General features: G+C 29.3%; 3 protein-coding genes across 3 annotated transcripts; all 3 read right to left on the bottom strand.

Annotated features, from left to right (window-relative positions):
* Window positions 1-732: 732 nt before the first annotated feature.
* On the bottom strand, window positions 733-2121 carry LOC112769379 (alkane hydroxylase MAH1-like). Its single transcript, XM_025813893.2, has one exon. The coding sequence runs from the start codon at window positions 2119-2121 to the stop codon at window positions 733-735; it is 1389 nt and encodes a 462-aa protein (XP_025669678.2).
* Window positions 2122-8866: 6745 nt separating this feature from the next.
* LOC112789041 (alkane hydroxylase MAH1-like) lies at window positions 8867-10624 on the bottom strand. The gene has a single exon (XM_025830761.3). It carries the CDS (start codon window positions 10545-10547, stop codon window positions 9021-9023), a length of 1527 nt encoding a protein of 508 aa, XP_025686546.1. The 5' UTR covers window positions 10548-10624; the 3' UTR covers window positions 8867-9020.
* An 8313-nt stretch (window positions 10625-18937) lies between these two features.
* On the bottom strand, window positions 18938-19720 carry LOC112771997 (alkane hydroxylase MAH1-like). Its single transcript, XM_025816873.1, has 3 exons — window positions 19612-19720; window positions 19038-19562; window positions 18938-18942 (listed from the first exon to the last, which is right to left on the bottom strand). The coding sequence occupies exons 1-3, from the start codon at window positions 19718-19720 to the stop codon at window positions 18938-18940; spliced, it is 639 nt and encodes a 212-aa protein (XP_025672658.1).
* Between the last annotated feature and the right edge of the window lie 3705 nt (window positions 19721-23425).

Here is a 23425-nt window from a genome sequence, read left to right as displayed (position 1 = left end):
GGTAAAAGAGAGTTTTTGTTTTATCTGTATATCTTTCAATTTCATTTGTTGCTAAATATTGAAAAGTTTTTGTTCCTCTAGAGTGCGGACGTTTTTGCTGGGTTGGGACTTTACCACCCAAACTGCCACTAATACATGTGAATATTGAATGCTTTATAGTCTTTCATCCTTCTAACTTATATGAGCATCACCATCACTCGTGGTAACCTTGGATCTTGATATTATCAATAAAATATCATTGGGCCAAATCATAAATATTTTACACTGTTGTTTGCTTGTGTGTGGTAATTTTTTTTTGTGCAGAAAAATCAATTCTTTAATCAGAAACAGTGGTGAAGATCATGTTATTATAAGAGACTTGAGTCTCATTTTGGTCAGGACGCTTTATAAAAAGTCTTTATATTGGGGAAGATCATGTTCCTTCTCCACACCAACTTAATTGGAGAAACATTTCTTACATTGAATTGAACCGATCAGACTATTGATTTTTTGTTTGTCCGGTCCGATTTTGATAACTATGATAGTTAACACAGTGATTAGCTTTATTTATTTTTGCATGTTTTTGTTAACTTTATATTATTGTGTACACTGTACATAATACATATATCATCACTGATTATTAAAAGACTATACTAGCTAGTTACATGTGAATTTGTGAAGTAGCAATTACAAACTTAAAAGGCACACAATAGCCAATCAAGAAAAACAACGATGAAAATCCCTATACTTCCATCAATTGCTTCTTTTGGTAACATGAACTTTCAAGCCATGCTTCATGTGAAGTATAACAGAAACAGTTGGACACACAGAATGACCTTCCACCACTTGGAAGTGAAAGTTCCACAGCAAAGCAATGGCAACAATCTTCATTTGGATAAAGCTAAGATTTTTACCCAAACAACTTCTTGGGCCTGCATTGAAAGCTATAAACTTATATGATGGTATCTGTATATTGCTCCTTTTTTCCGAAATCCACCTTTCTGGCTTAAATTCCAAGCAATCTTTACCCCATATTTGTTCCATCCTTCCCATTGAATATAGAGAGTAATAGATCATAGTATTTGGACCAATACAATCTCCACTAGGAAGTATATCAGATTTGATGGCACATTTATGCTCAAATGGCACTGGAGGGAAAAGCCTCAAAGCTTCACATATAGCTCCATGCAAGTAAACTAGCTTGTTAAGGTTTTTCACCTCTGAAATGAGCCAGTCTTCTTCATTAGCATTGAAGTTTGCTTTGATTTCTTCAAGGATCTTGATTTCAACTTTAGGGTGAGTCGAAACAAGCCAGAAAAACCAACTGAGACCTGCACTGATTGTGTCCCTTCCTGCCGTCAAGAGATTAATTGCAGTGTCTCTTAGAAACTTGTAATCTATTTGTTCCATTCCACTTTCTTCCGCAAGAGCTTTAAGCATGTTAAAGTTTGGTTCATCTTCTTGAGTGCAATTGATGACTCTGCTCTGCTCTTCATCAAATTTGGTTGATATACATTCATGCAAGAACTTATCAATAATTTGTTGGGATACCATGGAGTGCTTCTCGGATCCGATTCGGAGCCATTTTTGCAGCTTCCACAAGGGTCTTGGGACAAAGTGCCTATAGAGAATTGCATCCTCCATTTTGTTGAAAGCTTTTTCAACAGCAACCTCTTGGAATTCAGTGAACTTGTTGGGAAGACAATTGGGATCAAATGCCAACACTATGGTGCAAATGTTGTCAAAAGTGAACCTCTGAAAGATGTCTTCCAAGTCCATAATAGTTTCTGATTTCGAAACATCATTCAAAAGTGGAAGTAGGGAACCATCCAACTTCTTATGAATGGATTTTGTAACAAAATTCTCAAGAATGTTTTGCTTGAACAATGATTGTAATATGTCCCTCTGGCGCTTCCAGATGTCGTAATCAGAATTGAGGATCCCATTTCCAAGAACTTCAAAAATCTCATGGAACTCAGAACCTTTGTCATAGTTGACAAAGTTCTTACTTGTAATGTGGTGAACATTCATAGGATCACTAGTGAGGAAAAAGTTGATGTTTGTAAACAAGGGTCCTGTAAACTTAAAAGTACCACCATAGTGTTTCAAAGCTATGGTAAAGTATTCATGAATATTGGACATATTCCACATCATAGCAGGTAGCATACCAAACAAGGGTAAATTTGGGATACGTGAATTTCTTTTGATCCTCCAAATGTGGATGCAAACGAATGTGATAATGGCTACAAATAAAGCAAAGGACTCTAGTGAGAGCATCATGGTGGCCTTAAGAGCTTGTTTCTAAGATGTATCTCTGCATGAATGGTTGTTTTTCTCATAAATTTATAGGCACAAATGGAAAAGAAAAAAAAACACTAGAATTGGAAAAAATAAGGATGTGTCTATGTATATAATTGTCATTTTTTCCCCCAAAAATTAGGAATGAGACACAAACCCGAAACTTTTAAATAAAAACAGAAAGATTATGTCACTCGTATAACTAATTGTCATTTAGCTAATTGGTATTTAAGCCAAGACATTTTTTGCGCACCACAAGCACATACATAAAAAGAAGAAGCTTTATCAATTAGTAGGGGCTAACCTATGGGCTGAAGAGGCCAACCTCTTAACTTTTGGAGCCATTAGGGGCCGGGACCAACAAAAACCCATAGACAGGGTTGAAATTTGGTGAGGCTAGATAGTTGAGGTTGGAGGCCAGCTCTAATGGCTTGGGCTGAAATTTGCTCCTTTCTGCCAATGAAATTGTTTCTTTTCTTCGGAGCCTCGTGAATAATATTACACGTCCAAAATTTTTTTTAATTAAATTTAATTAAGATGATCTAATATTAATAAAAGTTATTTTTATCATTTTCATTCACCCAAATCTTATTATTCAATTTGGTTTAAAAAAAATTATATGTGTAACATTTCTCTAAAAAATGATATGAGACGGCTGATTCTTATCTCTGAGGCATTATGTTTGTCCTGGCCTCCTGGAAAAAATTTGTTTGGATGTGTTTTAAATATTCAAAAATAAGATGGATGTGTTTTAAATATTCAAAAATTAAAACTGGTTTTTATATGTGTCACATTATAGAAACAAATGTTATTTAAGGATCGGAGAAAAATGTGCTTAGAATTAATTTGATAAAACAGTAATGTCGGGGAAAAATTAATTTAAGGTTATTTTATTTAAATTAATATTTATAATTTTATGTATATACTATTTATACTTATTACATATAATATTATCAAATCATTCTAATAGTAATCTAAAACTTCAAAATTGAATATTTTTGCCTAATGTTTTATTGTATCTCGCACTTTTTTTGGGATAAAAATATACTAGTTTATGTGCTAAAAGTTTAACAACATAAATACAAGAGTAAACTATTAAAATAATGATACCTAAAAATTTATATACTTACAAAAATAATTTTTAAAGATGTTAACGATAAATAAGTTTTTAAAAAAATTTAAAAATGTAATAAAAAAATTTAGATGTTAAATATATATTCTAAAAAATGACTTTAGATATCAGAGTTTTAATGCAATTTTTTGAAAAGCATATAGAAAAATAAAATATTTTCATCTTTAAAATTTGGTAATTTTATGTCAAGTAAATTTTTTTAATTTTTTTTATTGTGAATGACTAAATTTAAAAAAAATCTAAAAATTAAATTTTGCTCTGAATTTTTGTGTGCACATTTTAAATATTTATTCAAATCTTATTATAAAAATTTTAGATTAAATAGATAAGCCATTTGCTAAATACGAAATTTTTTTATTATTTAAAAAAATATAATATTTATTAATTATTTTTTATTATATTTTTAAATTATTCAGAGACTACTTTGTCAATAACATCTTTTAAAGATATTTTTTGTCAATATCAAAATTTTTTGGACGCGGAATTAGTTGTTAACTCTAAATACAATTATATAAAAATACTATGGATTAAAGTTTGTGAAAACTAGTTGATTTATAAAATTTCTTTCATATATATATATATATAGAGAGAGAGAGAGAGAAAGAGAGAGGGGGGAGAGAGAGATGTGAGAAGGAGAGGTGAATTCTATAGTAGTTATTATTATAGTAATTATAGTGGTTATGAAATTTTGAAATTTAATATTTGCACCACTTTTTGAACAAATCCTAGTGTATTCTAGAAAAAGGAAGAATACATTATTCTTTTAATTTTAAAGTGTAAATCTTAGATTTTTAATTTTAAATTCTAATTCTTAAATTTTAAATTTTAAATTTGAATTATTAATTTAAAATTTAATAAATTGAGAGTTAAAATTTATTAATTGATAAGAAATATTCTATTTTTTATTTAATAAAGAGTGTTTAAGAAAGAATATATATATATATATATATATATATATATATATATATATATAGGAGTTAAACTCTAAAATGGTCTTTGAGATTGACATTTTGCACTAAAATCGTCCCTGAGATTCTAATTGCATCAATTATGTCTCTAAGATTGAAAAAAATGTACCATATTAGTCTCTGACCTATTTTTCATTAATGGCGTGATGATATGGCATGATGATGTGGACTGTAAGTGACATGTGTCATTTCATTATTTGGCCACGTGTAATGGTATGATGATGTGGTGACCAGTGACACGTGGCATGCTGACGTGGATGGTTGTGCCACGTGTCATAATGTTATTTGGCCACGTGTCCGATTATGCCACGTGTCGCAATAGTATTCGTCCACGTGTCATCCATTATGTCATTGTTGTATATGCACCAAATTAGTCATTCACTTTGCATTAAGTGACTCATTTTAGTCCCTGAAATTGAATGTCGTGCACCAAACTAGTCCCTTCACCAGTCTTTTCTCATTTTTTTAAATTTAAAATTTTAATATCTTGGATACACTAATTTCAGTTCTATTTTTTTATATATCATTTAAATACAAGTGCTTTCATAAAAAATTTTAAGATTTTAGTTTTAATTATATAATTCTTTTTAATAATTTAACATTGGTAAATTTTGTAATATATAAGTATATTATTATAAAAAAATAATTATATGATTGATCAGACACATTTTTTTCATAAAAAATATGTTTTAACAAAAAATTAATAATTAAAATATTGTTTTTTTAGTGAAATACACGTTTTCGTTATATATAAATGAGCTAGATTGAAGGATTTCAAGTACCCTCACTATCATCTTTGACCTCTGCAGTCTAGACAAAAGAGGTCGGAGACGGTAACGAGGGAAGCTTGAAATGCCTTTACGTCAACTCCAAGACGGCGGTTATTAGGGGTATCCGCAAGAAAAAAATATTTTATAAAAGTACTAAAAGAGGTCGAAGATGGTAATGAAGGTACTTGAAAAGCCTTCACGTCAACTCCAAGTCGACGGTTAGGGTATTCGCAAGAGAAAAAATATTTTATAAAAATACTTTTATTTGAAAAACATGTGACAAAATAGAATTGAAAATAATGCATTAAAAATATTGAGAATTTTTGAATTTATAGAAAAAAATCAGAAAAAACTGGTGAAGGGACTAATTTGGTGCACGACATTCAATTTTAGGGACTAAAATGAGTCACTTAATGCAAAGTGAGGGACTAATTTGGTGCATATACAATGATGGCATAATGGATGACACGTGGACGAATACTGTTGCGACACGTGGCACAACAGGACACGTGGCCAAATAACATTGTGACACGTGGCACAACCATCCACGTCAGGATGCCATGTGTCACTGGTCACCACATTATCATACCATTATACGTTGCCAAATAATGAAGTGACACGTGTCATTTACAGTCCACGTCATTATACCATGTCATCACGTCATTAATGAAAAATAGATCAGAGACTAATATGGTACATTTTTTTCAATCTCAATGACGTAATTGGTGTAATTAGAATCTCAAGAACGATTTTAGTGCAAAACGCCAATCTCAATGACCATTTTGGGGTTTAACTCTATATATAGATTGATTGAAAGGATGACAATGAATAATAGGTTAGACATATACACTTACTAAGATAGCCTAAGTTAAGGAGCTTTATCACTTACGCTTAGTTTGATAAATGTTTTATTTTTTAAAAATAATTTATAAACGTTAATTTTTAAAAGATAATTTTTTAAAAATTGTAGTGTTTATATTTGGTAAATAAAATTAAAAGGTAGAAACTTAGGTGCAGTCAACTTTACATGAAGTTGATAACTGAGATCCGTTAGATGATTTGACTAAATTTCCATCTAACGGCTCTTAACTATCAACTTCACGTGAAGTCGACTGCACCTGAGTTTTCACCAAATTAAAAATAGTTTTCAATAAATACAAGCAATAACAATTGTGTTTGATAAAATAGTTTTTAAAATTTAAAAACTATAATAGACATAAATGTGAGCGTTAAATTTAAAAATTAATTAACATATAAGGTTATATTAGACTTTTAAATTTTGAAAAATACAAGTCAATTTTAAAAAACTCTACCTTAATGCTTTTAAAAGTATTTCGATCTTTTAAAAACTGCAAATACAAACACATAATTTTTTTATTTACCAAATACAAAATAAAGAATTTAAGCTTTTAAAAAATACAAATACCTCTTTAAAAATCGTTATTAACCTAATCAAATTGAATTAACATCTTTAATCCATAATTTTTATATATTGTCGCCAGTATTCTTAGATCCCACATAAAAAAAATAATTCGTCATGAATCTAATATTTAAAGATTTATTATTAATTAATATATTACTACATACCAAAAAACAAAATTTAAACTTTTTTTAATATTTATTTAAACAAACAAATAAACCCACCGTTCTATCAACTCAAATTGATTCACACTTGGCTAAGCCACCAATTATTTTTTAATGATTGTGGTACGGCAAAGTCGCAAAGGCTTTGTCATCCCTACCCCTACTGCATGGAAATGTAACTTGCTCATTTAAATAACTAAGTCATAATGATATTCAATCATGCATGACCCCACATATTTAATATCTTCAGAAGTTGTTGGCTTTAAAAGATTTTATGATTGAAGTGATTGCATATATCTGGCCATCCTGCTCCTGATAACGGACAAAGGAACGTTGAATTCCCATGCATGCTTAATTAATTTTATTTTTTCTTCTCTTATCCTCCTTCTTGATAGAATATTATATATGGACACAGTAATTTAAAATTATTTTATTTAATTTAATATTTATAATTATATATTTATTATATTTGATATTTTATATATTTATTTTAACAGTAATGATTAAATACAAATAAACAAATTATAACTATCTTTGACCCCAATTTTAGCTCAAAGATTTTCGTATTAATAATATTTGATATAGACATGCATACAGCAATTGCATAATGGGGGAAGTATGTAGAAGCATCGACAATCACAATCCACAGATAGATGCTGGAACATACATGCTTCTATCAATTGCCTCTGTTATATTTCGTGTTAGATGAATTTTACGGTATCAATAATTTAGAGTTTAATTTTTGTTTAATTTATTTTTTATGATAAAATTTAAATATTTAGTAATTATTTATTTTTATATTTTTAAAATTAAATATTAATTTTTAATTTTTTTAATAAGTTAGACAAATATTTTTAGTTATCTTAACAATGACTTTCATGTTAAACACCACAGAACAATTTTTTTCCCTCAATCATAAGCTACGGAGCTGGTACTTTAAAGTAGCTCTTTTGTGCCTTAAGGTAGTGTTTGGTGAAAAGATAAAGACAAAAAGATTGAGATTAAAAGATAGAGATTAAAATAAATTTTAGTAGTCTGTTTAGTGTAAAATGGGAAGAAATTAAAATAAGAATGAAATTCTAATTTAATTTGTACAAAGGATAAAATTGAAATTAATTAATTGAAACGAAGGTATTTTAGGTATAAAATGTTATTAAAGTTTCAGTCTCTATCTCTAAAAATTTTAGTCCCCTGCGTCCCTACTTTTTGGAGGTAATGAAATATTGAAATTTTGAAGACAGAGATAGAAAATTTAATACCAGTCTTTGAACCAACAAACATGATACTAAGTCTCAGTCTTTCAATCTCTGTCTTAGTACCTCAAAACAAACACTACCTAAGGGACATTCATAATTACAAACTCTACACTTCTGCAAATTAGGCCACATTTTTATAAGCGACATCTATCCCACCATAGCCTATTTTCTATTCGTTTCTTTTTGTAACAAACTATCTTTTGCAATGGCTTTTCTTTTCTAAAACATCAGTGTTATAGGACTAATACAACTATTATTTAAAATTGTTGATTAAAAATACGATATTAGACTACTGGACTAAAAATATTGAATTAGTAACTAAAAGTAGTGCTGTCTAATATAAATTAAAATTGCTTGTTAGTTCTTAAACTTTTTCCTTTCTAAAAAATGGCCTCTAGTGGAAACTTATAGTGACCCTTTAAAGTATGACATATATCTTGATCTTATTGCCATGCTTTTTCAAAATTATGAGAAACAATAGATTATATATATGATGTTTGATTTAGATTTAGTATTATTAAATGAAATAAATTAAATATTCTATAAACAAAATTACATATTCTAAACTGTTATATATCCAAACAGAGAAAAAATAATTTTACCATAACAAAATGTTAAAATATAAAGTATAAGAAATGAAGTCTTGACAACAGTTGAAAATGGATTAAGTAAAAAAATATATAATATAAAGGACCCATAAACTCATTAATTTAAAATTTTGGATCAAAATATGATGTCCAAGGCATTCTTACTTAATATAGGCTAAAACCTCTCATGTATTCCACCAACACAAGTAGATAGAAGATAGTTACACCAATAATATATATGATAGTTATCTTTCATATTATATATAACAATATCAATATCAAAAACAAACTCTGTTATGTAAAGATGATGAAGAAATACATTAGCTGATGATATGCTTATTCCTTGTTCACTTAATTATATATCTTATACATATGACAAAATGATATATAATGTTGGTACAATAATGGAATCCATATCATATAGATTATAGAAGATGCCCCTAAATCTAATTAATACCTCTTTTAGTAACCTTGACCTTCAAGCCATGTTTCATGTGAAGAATAACAGAAAGACATGGGCACACATTATGCCCTTCCACCACCTCAAACTGAAAATTCAACAGCAAAGCAATGGCGATGATCTTCATCTGAATAAAGCTTATATTTTTACCCAAACAACTTCTTGGGCCTGCATTGAAAGCTATGAACTTGTAAGATGGTACCTGTATGATACTTCCCTTTTCAGAAATCCACCTTTCTGGCTTAAACTCCAAGCAATCTTCTCCCCATATTTGTTCCATTCTTCCCATCGAGTACAAAGAGTAAAGTATCCTAGTATTTGCATTAACATGATCCCCACTAGGAAGTATATCAGATTTAACTGCAGATTTGTGTTCAAAAGGAAGTGGAGGGAAAAGTCTCAATGCTTCACATAAAGCTCCATGCAGATAAACTAGCTTGTTAAGAATTTCTAACCTTGAAGTGATGAACCAATTTTCTTCCTTGGTTATCAGGTTTGCTCTAAATTCTTCAAGGATCTTGGCTTCAACAACAGGGTGGGTTGAAACCAGCCAAAAAAACCAACTGAGACTTGCACTGATTGCATCCCTTCCTGCTGCTAAGAGATTAAGTGCATTGTCTCTTAGAAACTTGGGCTCTATTGTTTCCATTCCACTTTCCATTACAAGAGCTTTAAGCATGTTAAAGTTCGATTCATCATCATCTTTGGTGTAGTTGAATTTGTTTTGCTCTTGGAATGTGGATGATATAAATTGATGCAAGAATTGGTCAATTATTTTTCCACATTCACCGTAGCTCTTCTCTTGTCCAATTTGGAGCCACTTTTGAAGCTTCCACAAGAATCTTGGCGCAATGTGTCTGTAGAACATTCCATCTTCCATCTTGTTGAAAGCTGTCTCAAAAGCGTTTTCCGGGAACTCGATGAGCTTGTTAGGAATGGAGTTAGGATCGAAACCCAGCACTATGAAGCAGATGTTGTCAAAGGTGAATCTCTGAAAAATGTCTTGCAAGTCCACAACGGTTCCAAGTTCCGTTGCATTATTGAGAAGTGGAACTAGGCAACTCTCGAGCTTCTTATGAATCGTTTTCACAAACGAACTCTCAAACGAGTTTGCTTTGAACAACGAGTGTAGTGTGTCCCTGTTGCGCTTCCATTTGTCGGAATCGATGTTAAAGATGCCATCTCCCATGATTTCAAAAATCTCATAGAACTTAGGCCCTTTAATGTAGTTGTCAAAGTTCTTGCTAGTAATGTGGTGCACATTCATAGGGTCAACGGTGATGAGAAAGTCAAGGTTTGTGAGCCAGGGACCTTTGAACATGAAAGTACCTTCATAATGCTTCAAAACAGTGGTTGCATAATCATGGATATTGGAGAGATGACATAAAAGTGCTGGTAGCATACCAAAGAAGGGCCAATCAATTACGAGATTATTTCTATTGGACAGCCATGTGTGGATGAAGAAGAATGAGACAATGGCTACAAAAATAACAATGAAATCTAAGGAGTCCATCAAGATTTGGCCTTATTTCGAGGGCTTGCTTTGAGTGATGTGTGATATATATATATGCATGATGCGGTTCCTTTGATCATAAATTTATATAGGCACATAACGCTTTCTAACCATGAAGATAATACTATATAAAGAAAATATAAACAAAGTAAAAATATTCTTATACATCATTACAGGAATGAAATTAGCTACTTTCTACATAACTATTCACTAATCTACTTTCATAAATATCTAGGCTGAATTTAAAAAAAATAGTAATGAAATTTAAATCTAACACTTCTATATAAGAATATCTAGGCTGAATTAGCACTTACCTCAACTAACACAGTAACACTTGTATCCAGCGGCGGAGCTTGAAACGAAATTTTGGGGGTCAAATGGAAGATAATTGTCAAGATGTTTTTGATATGGATCCCATTTAAGATAAGCTCGTCTAACCTCATCTCTCTGATTTGGGTGACATTGCCAAATTTAAAGCCGTTTTTCAGGGTGTCGTTTCAAAGAATTATGGTCAAACTCATCAGATGTAGTTCTTTAAACTTTTGAAGGTTGTATCTTACTTTTTTCGTGATTCATTAAAGTAGAAGAACTATCTACAAGTGTTGATATTGTAAAAGTTATATATTTTCCTTCTTGAATATTAGCCTTCCTCTTAAAAAATGCATCATCAACTAACTCTTTGATTTTTTATGATTACTTTATATAAAAATTTGAATATATATCCGGTAAAATATATAAAAAAAATTATAAGGACAAATGTTAAAATTTATAATATTTATTGATTTTTTTATCAATTTATACAAATACAATAATATCAATACTTATTGAATATTCTAATATTTTTTATCATATAAAAAATTAAATTAAATAAACAGTAAAATATAAAAGAATATTAAATTACATAAATAAAAAATACTTAATTTTTTATATTTGAACTAAAAATTAGAGGGAGGGTTGCTTATTGAATAGAGAGCTGCCAAATGCGAATACACTCAATTCAGACCAAATCCAATATGTTTTGAATGTTTAAAATTAAAAATTATTGTGCAATAAAAGCAAGAGATGAAGATTGAACTTTGGTATTTTAAGTCATAATAAAATATTTGAACCAACTGAACTATTTTTTATTTTTTAAAGAGTAAAGTATCGTTTTTGTCCCAAACGTTTGGGGTAAATCCTATTTGTGTCCCTAACGTTTAAAATGTCCTATTTGTATCCCTAACGTTTGTAAAAGCGATTCAATGTTATCCTACCGTCAATTACACACCATGAACGCTTTAGTTTGAGTTTTAAAAATCTCTTCTTAAAGTTAGAATACAAATGTTTGGGATAGAATCGATGATCCACTCCGAAAAATAGCTCATCAAAAGTTGAAACTAATTCCTACAACATTTACATAATTCACTTTTCTAGGACATAATTGAATCTAAACACAAATAGTGGGTATAATATTAAAATCGAACACATCCAAGTGAGACATAATTGAGAATAAATACATCTAAGTGAGAATAATTGAAAAATAAAATCTGATTTGTTAGTATAATTGATAGTAGAATAACATTAAATCACTTTTATAAACGTTAAGGATACAAATAGGACAATTTAAACGTTAGGGACACAAATAGAACTTATCCCAAACGTTGGGTACAGAAATGATACTTTACTCTTTTTTAAAAAAGTATTACTAATTTTTTTAATAAAAGTTTGGGGGGCCATGGCCCCCCTTTGTCTGAACTAAGCTCCGCCACTGCTTGTATCCATCCATTAAAGTTGAGAATTATTATTACGTATCTCAATGAGATGGTTGATCTTACGTACTTTTTTTTTTATTGTCATTGAGATAACTAGGATAATTGATTTAAAATAAATTTAGATGATTAACACCTTTTATATTTGAATCAATATTAATCAATTTTTTATACTAAAACTATTGGTCTTGTAATATTTTATTTAAAATTTAAAAATTTTCACATTTAAGACAAGTATCAAATCCCGCATATAAATTGACATTTAATTAGAAAAAATAATTTTTTAATTCATATTTAATGAAATAAATTTATAATACAGTTACTCATTTTTATAGCAATTTTATTTGTAATTTATCATTTAAGTGAATATTAATGTTATGATAATATATATTTGAATTGTGGTAACCTATAAAAAAGAGTTTTCAGTATTTTAAAAATATCGATGTTATAATATTTTAATCGTTGATTTTAATTATATATAAATTTGATGATTAAGATTAATAGCATAGAATATCTAAAATTTTTTCTATAATAATATAATTATAATCTTTACATATGTAAGTTATAGAAAAAAATTTAAGTATTTTAAAAATATTAATATTTTAATGATTAAAATTATTAAAATATTTAAAATCTTTTTTAAAAATCTTTTTGAAGAGAGAGAAGGAGCAAGCACATTTTAAGTGAGACAAGCTATGACAATAGTGTTTCAGTACTCCAGGTACGATCAGGTTTTCATTTTTTTTTTATCGTTTATTCGGAGCTGAATGACTATTGTAACTCCATTATCAAAAAATCTGTTAGGTTGCATTTATTTACATAATGAGACATTGAAATCGGAATATAAAGATATAAACTTGTATTTTATAAAACAGAAATATTGTGTCTAATGAATTAGTATATTTTGTGTTTATTATGATAAAAAAAATTAATAAAAAATATAATTTATTTTTTATTATTTTATTATTTTTATTAATTTTATTAATTTTTTATAATTATATTTTTTATTATTGTATTTTTTTAATTTTTTGGATGAAAAAAATAAAAATCAATTGAATTTTTATAATTGTTTTAATTCATTATCAAACAAAATATAAAAACACAAAAAATTTTTTTTATTTTTTTTATCTTGTTCTGAATATCTTATTCTCATATTCTCATAAACAAATACAGCTATATGTCCAGTTTCCAAATGAGAGAGATTAGTGGGCAGTTCGGCTCTGATGGCAGTAACGATTGCAACATGTAATGGTCCGTAGGTCACTAATGGATGATTTGAATTTGTTTTATGATTTCACCATTGAGTGCATAAACGGCGAGGTGAGGTCTGTTAGCTGAATCCTGCTTGCGTTGATGATGAGGCTCACAAAATTGGCTGCCGTTGTGTGATAACGCACTTATTTGTCACCGAAATTGGAACCAAAATTGGTTGAGTCATTGGTCGGCCGTCATTGAAATGGTGCCATTGGCTCTGAAAGGTGTGGCCACGCATTTATACCAATATTAGTGATGCATTTCCTACCCATGTGCAACTTCTTAATATGATTAGTACAACTATAATTATGCTTAAATGACTGCATTTGTACAATATTTTGTGGCTAAATTTTTTTTAGATCAGTGATTTTAATGTGAAATATAAAAATATTTGATATTTTAATGTTTTATATTATTATAATAGTACTATATAATAAAAATATTTTTAAAATTATAAAAATTAAAACGTCATTCAAATTTTATAGTAAAAAAAAAATTTTAATTATAAAAAAAAAAGTGTTTTGTACTGCTAATAAAAACTGCACAACCGTTTGGGCAAATTTGACTTTCACTAGTATAAAAAATGCTCACTTATTCAACCAATTAAAGCCCCACACAATACACCCCACATACATTGTGTTCACGTCATAAATCATTGAAATATTTTTAAGTTAAATTTAAATGCTTTTTAGACACTGACGGACTGAAATGCGAATACTGTACTTTGCCTCACTTGAAATGTTTCCGTATACAAGCTCATTAATTATGATGTGGAAATAATACCAACTAAAATAATGTTACTATTTATTTTAAATAAATAGTCTAAATGAGATCTACCGGTTCCAGTTATTCCACATCTCTTGAGAGGTTGCTTCCAAAATTTTATGGTGGATATGCATTTTCACACTTAACAAGTACTGCTCATCAATCAGAGGAGTGCCAGAGGTTAGGATGATCATGCACATGCCAATTATTAATAGAAAAATCTAACATTTAATTTTTTAATATTAAAATTAGTTTTTCTAATGTTTGAAGGGTTTAAAATTTAGTATTTAAAATTTATGATATAGAAGTTAGCTAGAGTGGCTAACGAGAATAACAAATAAAATGGACTAAAGACTTGAACTGAAATTGTAGTCATGTTAAGAATGGTGTTAGGAGAAAGAAAGAAAAAAGAGTAGAATAAAAAATAATTAAAAAATCCAAAATTAATAAAGCTGGCTATAAATTTTTTTTTAATGAAATTTTTTATTTTGGGTGTTTTTATTATTAGGAGATTTAAAGTAAAAATAGAAACAATAGATAACATCTACATTTACTTTGTATATATATATTCAAATATATGTCATGATTAATAAAATTTATTTATAATGTTATATTATATTTTTTGCATTCTCAATTCTAATTATTTTTAAATTCATGTGATTCATTTATAAAAAATATTTATACCAATAAAAGATAAAATTATTTTTTAAATTTAATTATATTAGGCAAATAAGTCCATTATTCAATCAAATAAATTAGTTCAATATAATACTTTTAAATTTGTAATAATATTAATAATAATTATAGAATACAATTTTTTACACAGGTCTTAATCTAATTATTTAAATTCATAAACTCATAATCAGCTCTAGACTGATTTTTTATCATTTCTAAAATATTTTCAGTTATTTAATCTGTAGTTAAAGTCTCTCGCATGTTATATAATCTATCATTTGTTAAAGTTTGTTAGTTTGTCACATTATTCCTGCATATTAATTATACTGCACATTTATAGAAATATCTAAATTTTTATAATCATATTTTATAAGAATAATTATCTAAATAAGATGATTAGAAAAAATTAGAAAATAAATAAATAATTCAAGTACTAAAAATATAAAAAATAATATTTAAAAATATCTAAAATAATATCTAATACTTAAAAATATCTAGAAGTATATTGATTAGCCAATTTCAAGAGTCTATAAATAGGTCATGATAGAATTCATTATAATCAAGTGAGCTAACACACTCAAGTCTCATTAATTTTTGTACTCTTTCTTCTAAACGAAATTAGATTCTTTTAAAATAAAAAAGTTGATAAAATAGTAAAATAAATAGTTAATCATAATTAATTTTGTAATTTTTATAAAATATATGTCTCACTATCTTAATTTAAAAATGATGAATTCATCACTTAATCAACTTTTTTACTTTAGAATATTTTAATACCTTTTAAACTATCGATAATATAACTATCAAATTTATCCAATCATTTATCTAAGTTATTTCTTTATCAAAACTATTATTACTATTCTTGCTACAATATTCAAGTTCATAATAATACACAAAATCAACTTTAAGCTATTTCATAAAATTATCGGTGGTACCTGAGTATGTTTGATCCATCATTTATTGGACATAAAATATTTTTTCATAGCTTCTCAATTATACATATTCACAGTATTATAACTCATTCTAACAAATTTTTCCATAACCTTGACTATCTCAATACAACTATAAGTATTCTCATGTCCTGATTATTCAAAAGACATTATGAGAATTAACATTCTTAAATGAAAACTTTTTTATAAACACAAAATTGGTGGAAGGTTGTCCACGAAAAATTCACCATACTAGAGAATCAACCAATATTTTTCACTATAAAAATAAAGAAATTAAAGAAAGAACAACAAAAAAATTATATTAAAATATACTTTCTCCAACAAGCTGTGACGAAGATAAATTTTTCAAAGATAGGAGAAATATTATCAACCAAGAAATTATGAAAAAATTTGGAGCAATAATAGTAGTGAGCTGACACAAAGGTACACATAATCTTTCTCCAATCTCTAACAAAGTCATATACAAATATGAAAATAAAAAGTTATGAAAAAATAAAAAATTACTATACAATATTAGTGAGCTCAATAACTAAAATGAAAGTTTAGAAATGATTTGCCAAATAAAAAGATAATAGAAAAGATTCTATTAATTTACTATCCAAATTTGATCCTAAAGTATCTAACAATTGAATACACTAAGGATTCATCAAAGCTAGTGTTGGTACAAAAATGATTTTTTTTAACAAGAGGGTGTTTTGCATTGCTGCCAATGGTTTCGACAACAAAAGCGGTGTTTCGACTACAAAAATAGAAACGGATAAGCTGAAATAAAAAAAAAAAGATGATACAAAGAGCGTCGAAGTTAAAAGGTACTTATTGCCTTTCCTTGATCACTAAATCTTGCTATTCGACCTTCAAGTTGAGTAGAGAACATGGAGTGCGAAAATTGAAGAACATGCTGAAGAAACATAGGACTTGAAGACAAAAAAAGATGTGAGTGTCAAAATTTGGGAGTAAAAATCCTTTATGGTCAAGGCAAGGTCATGGATGAGAAAAAAGAAGAAGTAAGATCATGGACAATATGCTCCATGGTAAGACTATTTCCATGATTTATAAATAGTAAAAACTTAAAAAAGTTGTAAGACTTCTTCAAAAACACTAGATTATCACACATAAGCCTTCGCCAAAATTTTCAGTCTCCATGATGCAATGGAAGAACATGGAGCACAAGTGCATGTGAGTGTTGGAAGTCCATATTTATTTGTTTTTCTTTTATTTTCTTTTTTCGTTTCTTTTCATTTATTTGCTTTACGCATTCTATTTTTTACTTCTGTTCTTCAAGTATTTTGTTTTCTTTCAATTTCAACTTTAAAGTTTCATCTGCTTTATTGCAATTCTTTATTATTTGCCACTATTCTAGCAACTCATATATTTCAACACGAACGCTAAGTAATTCTCGGATCGAGCCCACTCTTTTTCAGAGTAGTTGTATCTGCTCTGCGATACTTAAGATCTTGATACAAGTTCGATTCGACATCCTGTCAAGATACCTTGCCAAGGCTACCAAAAATCGAGTGAATCAACTAGCATTAACAAAGATAATAAGCTCATTACACGTTTTTTAACAAAGGATACCATGACGAGGTGGCGATGGCGAAGCTGCGGGAGACAGCAACGATGAGCAGCGAAGATGCTGCTGGAGGTGGCGATGATGCTGCTGGCGGTGTTACATTGACGATTTCGTTAGACGCAGCGACGATGAGGGGAGATCGATTGGAGGAGGTCGTAGAGATGATGAACGAGTGTGGAGCAGGAGGCGCCGACACTGTTGTACAAGCACGGTGCAGGACGTGGCAACCTTGAGGCGGTGACAGTGATGACCAGCGATGAGAGTGAGTGAGGGTGGCGGTTACCAACGAAACGATAGCAAATGGTGGCTATGAGGGTTGACAGAAAGAGAGAAAGAGAAAGGGGACAAAAGTAAGGTTGATGATGTTGCGAAAATAGAGGAGAAGTTTTGCAAATTTGAATTTATGGTCAATTTTACCGGCAGATTTATGCACAGCCTGTGACCAAAACGACACATTTCATTTAATTACCTTACCGTTGGATTTTTTTGCCCCTAAATTCAACAGTAATGATCGTGCCAATTTTTTTCCTCCAATTATTATCGGTGAATTTACCGTTGAAACCGAATCCGAGGTAACTTTTTTACCCGATTGACGAATTTATTGCTAAATCAGTTGATAAATCCGTCACTAACTTCTGACGGTATTCAGCGTTTTTTTTGTAGTGATAGTAGAATTAAGTATATAGATATCAAATATTATTTTATACGAAAAATTATATTGGAGATAAAAGATATAAATTGAGTATTGCACCACAAATGAGCAACTAATTGACATTTTCAATAAGGCGCTCCGAAAATCAAAGTTTGAACCATTTCAACAAATGTTTAAAGTTACACAAATGTATGTAGTACGTTACACATTTATAAAAATATCTAAATTTTTATGATAATATTTTGTAAAAATAAATATCTAAATATTATATTAAAAAAATTTAAAAATACATAAATAATTTAAGTCTAGAAATATCTAGGATAATAACTAAAAATATTTAAGATAATATATATCTAAGAGAATATCTATACCTAAAAATATCTAATAGTATTGATGAAGCAATTTGAGAAACTTATAAATAGATCATGATAGAATTTATTGTAATCAAATGAACTAACACCCTCAAATTTTATTAGTCTTTCTCCTCTCTTTTAAACTATCAATAATATAATTATCAAAATTTTTTAATTATTTATTTAAATTACTCTTTCATTAAAATTATTCTTGTTGCAACATTTAAATTTATAATACAATAAACCAACTTCAAACTATTTCATAAAATCATTTATGCAAAACAAGTAGACAATTACGCTAATTATATAATATAATTATTTTCATATTATATATGATCGATATCAATTACAGACATTGAAAAGATGATGAATATAGTCAATACATGCATCAGCTGATGATATGCTAATTACTTTTTCACTTATTTATCCTGTACAGATGACAAAATGATATATAATGTCCGTACAATAGTGGAGTCCATACCATATATAGATGCCCCTAAATGCTAAATCTAATTAATAATACCTCTTTTAGTAACCTTGACCTTCAAGCCATGTTTCATGTCAAGAACAACAGAAAGACATGGGGACACATTATTCCCTTTCGCCACCTCAAATTGAAAATTCCATAGCAAAGCAATGGCGATGATCTTCATCTGAACAAAGCTTATATTTTTACCCAAACAACTTCTTGGGCCTGCTTGAAAAGCTATGAACTTGTAAGATGGTATGTGTATCTTTCTTCCCTTTTCAGAAATCCACCTTTGTGGCTTAAACTCCAAGCAATATTCTCCCCATGTTTGTTCCACTCTTCCCATTGCATATTGACAATAAATTACCATAGTATTTGTATTAACACGATCCCCACTGGGGAGTATATCAGATTTAACTGCAGATTTGTACTCGAAAGGAATTGGAGGGAAAAGTCTCAATGCTTCACACAAAGCTCCATGCAGGTAAACTAGCTTGTTAAGATTTTCTACCCTTGAAATGATGAACCAATTTTCTTCCTTGTGTATAAAGTTTGCTCTGATTTCTTCAAGGATATTGGCTTCAACAAGAGGATGGGTTTGACACTAGCCAGTAAAACCAATTGAGACCTGAACTAATTGCATCCCTTCCTGTTGCTAAGAGACTAAGAGCATTATCTCTTAAAAACTCGTGATCTATTTGTTCCATTCCAATTTCCTCCACAAGAGTTTTACGCATGTTAAAGTTTTTCCTTTTAAGCATGTTAAAAACTTGCGATCTATGCAGTATACTTTTAAGAAGATTTACGCACCATGAGTGACAGAAAAACTAAAACACTTCTAGCAATACTAAAGATGAAAAATAAAAGTTTTTCAGTGGGATGGAATTACATCATGGAAACTTTATTAAATGCACAAGAAGATTATTTATGATTGTGGCATCGAAATTTTGGTCATTTTCACTTTCATGGATTCAAGCTACTACACCATAAACAACTAATGAGGAATCCATCAAACATTACAGAGATTAATCAATCTTGTAAAGGATGATTACTTCAAAAATAATATTGTCAACCATTTTCTTTCTAGAAGAGTTTAGTGAGTTAAGGAGATACTTGCATTAGTTTACAATGATATCTGTAGACCGATGAAAACACTATCACTCAGTAACAATTGGTACTTCATTCTCTTCATTGATGATTATACTAAGATGACTAGGCATATTTCCTACATGAAAGATCAGAGGTTTTGGCATTTTCAAGAAATTCAAGCAATACGTGGAGAAGCAAAGTGGTTGTAGCATCAACGTACTTCGTAGCAACAGAGGAACTGAATACACTTTCAAGAAATTTAATAAATTTTGTGAAGAAGAGAGTGTCGAGCATCAACTCACAGTTGGATATGCTCCAGCCCCTTGTTGTTTGAAGAAAACCTCCACTTCAATTGGTATTTTTTCACGAAAAGCAAACATGAGATAATAAATCCAGTCTTTCACTAAGATTTCGAATAGCTGTCCCGAATTCAAGTTGATTACATCTTGGATCTGTCGATTGTATTATGGGCAGAGTCCTACTCATGGAAACTTGGTGGAATTAGGCGAAGCTGTAGGTATTATTGCGGGCAATGTCATCACTTTCAATAGTTACATATAAGTCTATATAAGATAAAAAAGCAGGATGACCGTGACGTGTACGCGTGGGATAAACCAAATCTTGATTGAATCTTATTTTTCCATTAGACGGAGCTCGCACGTGTTCTACAGTACCTCCTGTTAAAAAATAGAACTATGATAGAGACGGCACGCTTGATCCTTAAGGAAAAAAATCTATCAAACATCTTTTAGGCAAAAGCTGTATACATAGTAGTATACCTTCTAAATCATTGTCTCACGAAGGTAGTAGAAAATAAAACTCTAATTAAAGTATGGATTTGACTAATGCCTTATGCAAAGCATCTAAGAGTCTTTGAATGTCTATGTTATGTCCACATTCTCACAAAAAATATCTCAATGAGAAGACAGAGAAAGAAATCTTCGTTGAATATAGTGCACAACCAAAGGGATATCATGTGTATAACTTGCAAACAAATAAATTGATAATCAATCGAGACGTGAAGTTCGACGAATATATTTCATTGAACTAGGAAGATGAAAAAGTTGAGAAAAAAAGCATTGAAGTATCACAACAACCACTTACAAGATTAGAAGAACAAGAACGTAAAAAAGCAAGTACAACTACTCCAACAGTAGAGCAACCACTAATTCTCGTCTAAGAAAAAATGAGACATCTACAAGATGTATACGAAACATCTAATTTTGCTAAGATCGAGCCTAAAACTTCGAAGAAGCAGAAAAGCAAGAAGAATAGAAAAATACAATAGAAGAAGAAATCAAGATTATTAAGAAGAATAACACATGAAAGTTGGTAGATCGCTTTTCAAATAAAGATGTTATTGGAGTCAAATGGTTATACAAGACTAAACTCAATCCTGATAAATCTATTCAAAATCATAAGGCTTGGCTTGTTGTTGAAAAAGATATGCACAAATTGGTGGGATAGATTATACAGAACCGCTGCCAAAGGGTAAGTAATTTATTTTTGAATATCAGCAGTTATGAACTGCCACAAAAAGAATCCACAGCAAAATTTTAGTTTATAGTAATTATTCCAACAGTTTTCTAAAACCGCCGCTAATAGATTAGTAGTGCTTGATATTGGAGTGGTTGGAGAATTGCCGCTTTTGGGCTCTGAAATCGCCGTTATCTGCTGGAAGTGTTGTAGAGCTCCTAGATACAATAAGGGCACTCATTGCCTTAGCTACACAAAAACAATGGAAGATCTATCAACACCTTGATGACGTTATACATTACTTATGTTCTACACTTGGAAATTTTCAGAGTCAAAAGTAACGCATAACATCATCAAAGCGTTTGTTCTACACTTAAGTTCACAAATTACTATACGTGATAATTTAATTGATATAATTTTTTAATTATCTTTTAAATTACATATTATATAAATATATTTGGTCTTTTTATATTGTATAACTATCTGTTACTTCTGAATTTAAAAAATTCAAAGTTTTAACTCCTATACCATTTTGGAGGACTACACTTTATAACAACTTTTTTAACATTATAAGTTATGGTAATGATTTTTTATATGCTAAAGAGTTAAAAGACATTTTTAATAAAATTTTAGAAATTATTTATTTTTCTATTTTAAATTCATAAGTTTGTAAAAGTATATATCTCTTGGAATTTAAACTAAAACACATACAAAATTTGAATTTATATTCTTATTCGTTTGATTTTTTTGATATTTTACTTGAATTCAAATGGGAATATTTCGTAAATCGAATCAACTACTTGTGCAATACATATATGGTAAATCGAACCAACTTGATTTGGATTTACTACTATTTGTGCAACACATTCATGGTAAATCAAATAAACTTAATTTGATTTACATGTAAATAGCATAAATCAAATCAATTTGATTCGGCGTGTAATTAATTCTGGTTTAAGATGTTTGTGTAAATTTGAGCTAAATAATTTTATTTATGTGATTTATCCTATTTTTAGGTACTAGATATTCTCTTAGATATATATTATCTTAAATATTTTTAGTTATCATCCTAGATATTTCTAGACTTGAATTATTTATGTATTTTTAAAATTTTTTAATATAATATCTATATATTTATTTTTACAAAATATTATCATAAAAATCTTGATATTTCCACAAATTTGTAACATAATTAATACTCCTCTTTGATGTATATTTGTGTAACTCCAAACATCTCTAGAAATTGTTCAAACTTTGATTTGGGAGCGATTTAGTGCAGACGTAAGTTAGTTGCTCATTTGTATTGCAATATTCGATCTTTATCTTTTTTTCTCCAATATAATTTCTCGTATAAAATAATACTTGATTCAACTATGATGGACTCGATTGTTTGTCATTGCTATTGCTGATTTGCTACCACACAACATAGATGTTGGGTCACACAACTTAGTTGTTGGGTCTTCTTGTTGTTTTTCTATATCTTTGAATATTTTCCTTGGTCATATTGCTTGACTGGTAGCTTTTGGCTATAACATACTCGGCTTCAAGAGATTATTGAGCCACAGTTTCTTATTTCTTTGATACCCAAAAGAACACTCCAAATCCTAGTGTAAATGCATATACAGAAGTGTTTTTCATGTCGTCAATGGAGTTTGTCCAAACATTATCAATATATCCAAATAGTTTTAGATCTTCAGTAGATTTGTAGTGAATGTCATATCCCTTTGTGCCTTGTGATATCTTAATATTCTTTTTGCAGATCCATAGTGCTTTTGACTTGGTTTTTGCATGAATTTTGATAGTAGACTTGTTGTATACACAATGTCCGATTTTGTTGTGGTTAGATAATAAAAGGGGTTAAGTACGATTTTGGTCTC

This window comes from Arachis hypogaea, chromosome 3 (genome assembly GCF_003086295.3).
Source record: "Arachis hypogaea cultivar Tifrunner chromosome 3, arahy.Tifrunner.gnm2.J5K5, whole genome shotgun sequence".
Classification (NCBI taxonomy): domain Eukaryota; kingdom Viridiplantae; phylum Streptophyta; class Magnoliopsida; order Fabales; family Fabaceae; genus Arachis; species Arachis hypogaea.
Note: the sequence above shows the minus strand (reverse complement) of the source record. Positions and strands in the feature narration are given on the sequence as shown.

What these genes read in the sequence shown, in the direction of transcription:
- LOC112771997 (XM_025816873.1), bottom strand. Translation starts at nt 19,720, where the DNA reads ATGCGTAAAACTCTTGTGGAGGAAATTGGAATGGAACAAATAGATCAC. An exon ending in AAGGGATGCAATTAGTTCAG is followed by an intron (nt 19,563 to 19,611) that starts GTCTCAATTGGT and finishes CTCTTGTTGAAG; the next exon opens with CCAATATCCTTGAAGAAATC.
- LOC112769379 (XM_025813893.2), bottom strand. Translation starts at nt 2,121, where the DNA reads ATGTCCAATATTCATGAATACTTTACCATAGCTTTGAAACACTATGGT.
- LOC112789041 (XM_025830761.3), bottom strand. Translation starts at nt 10,547, where the DNA reads ATGGACTCCTTAGATTTCATTGTTATTTTTGTAGCCATTGTCTCATTC.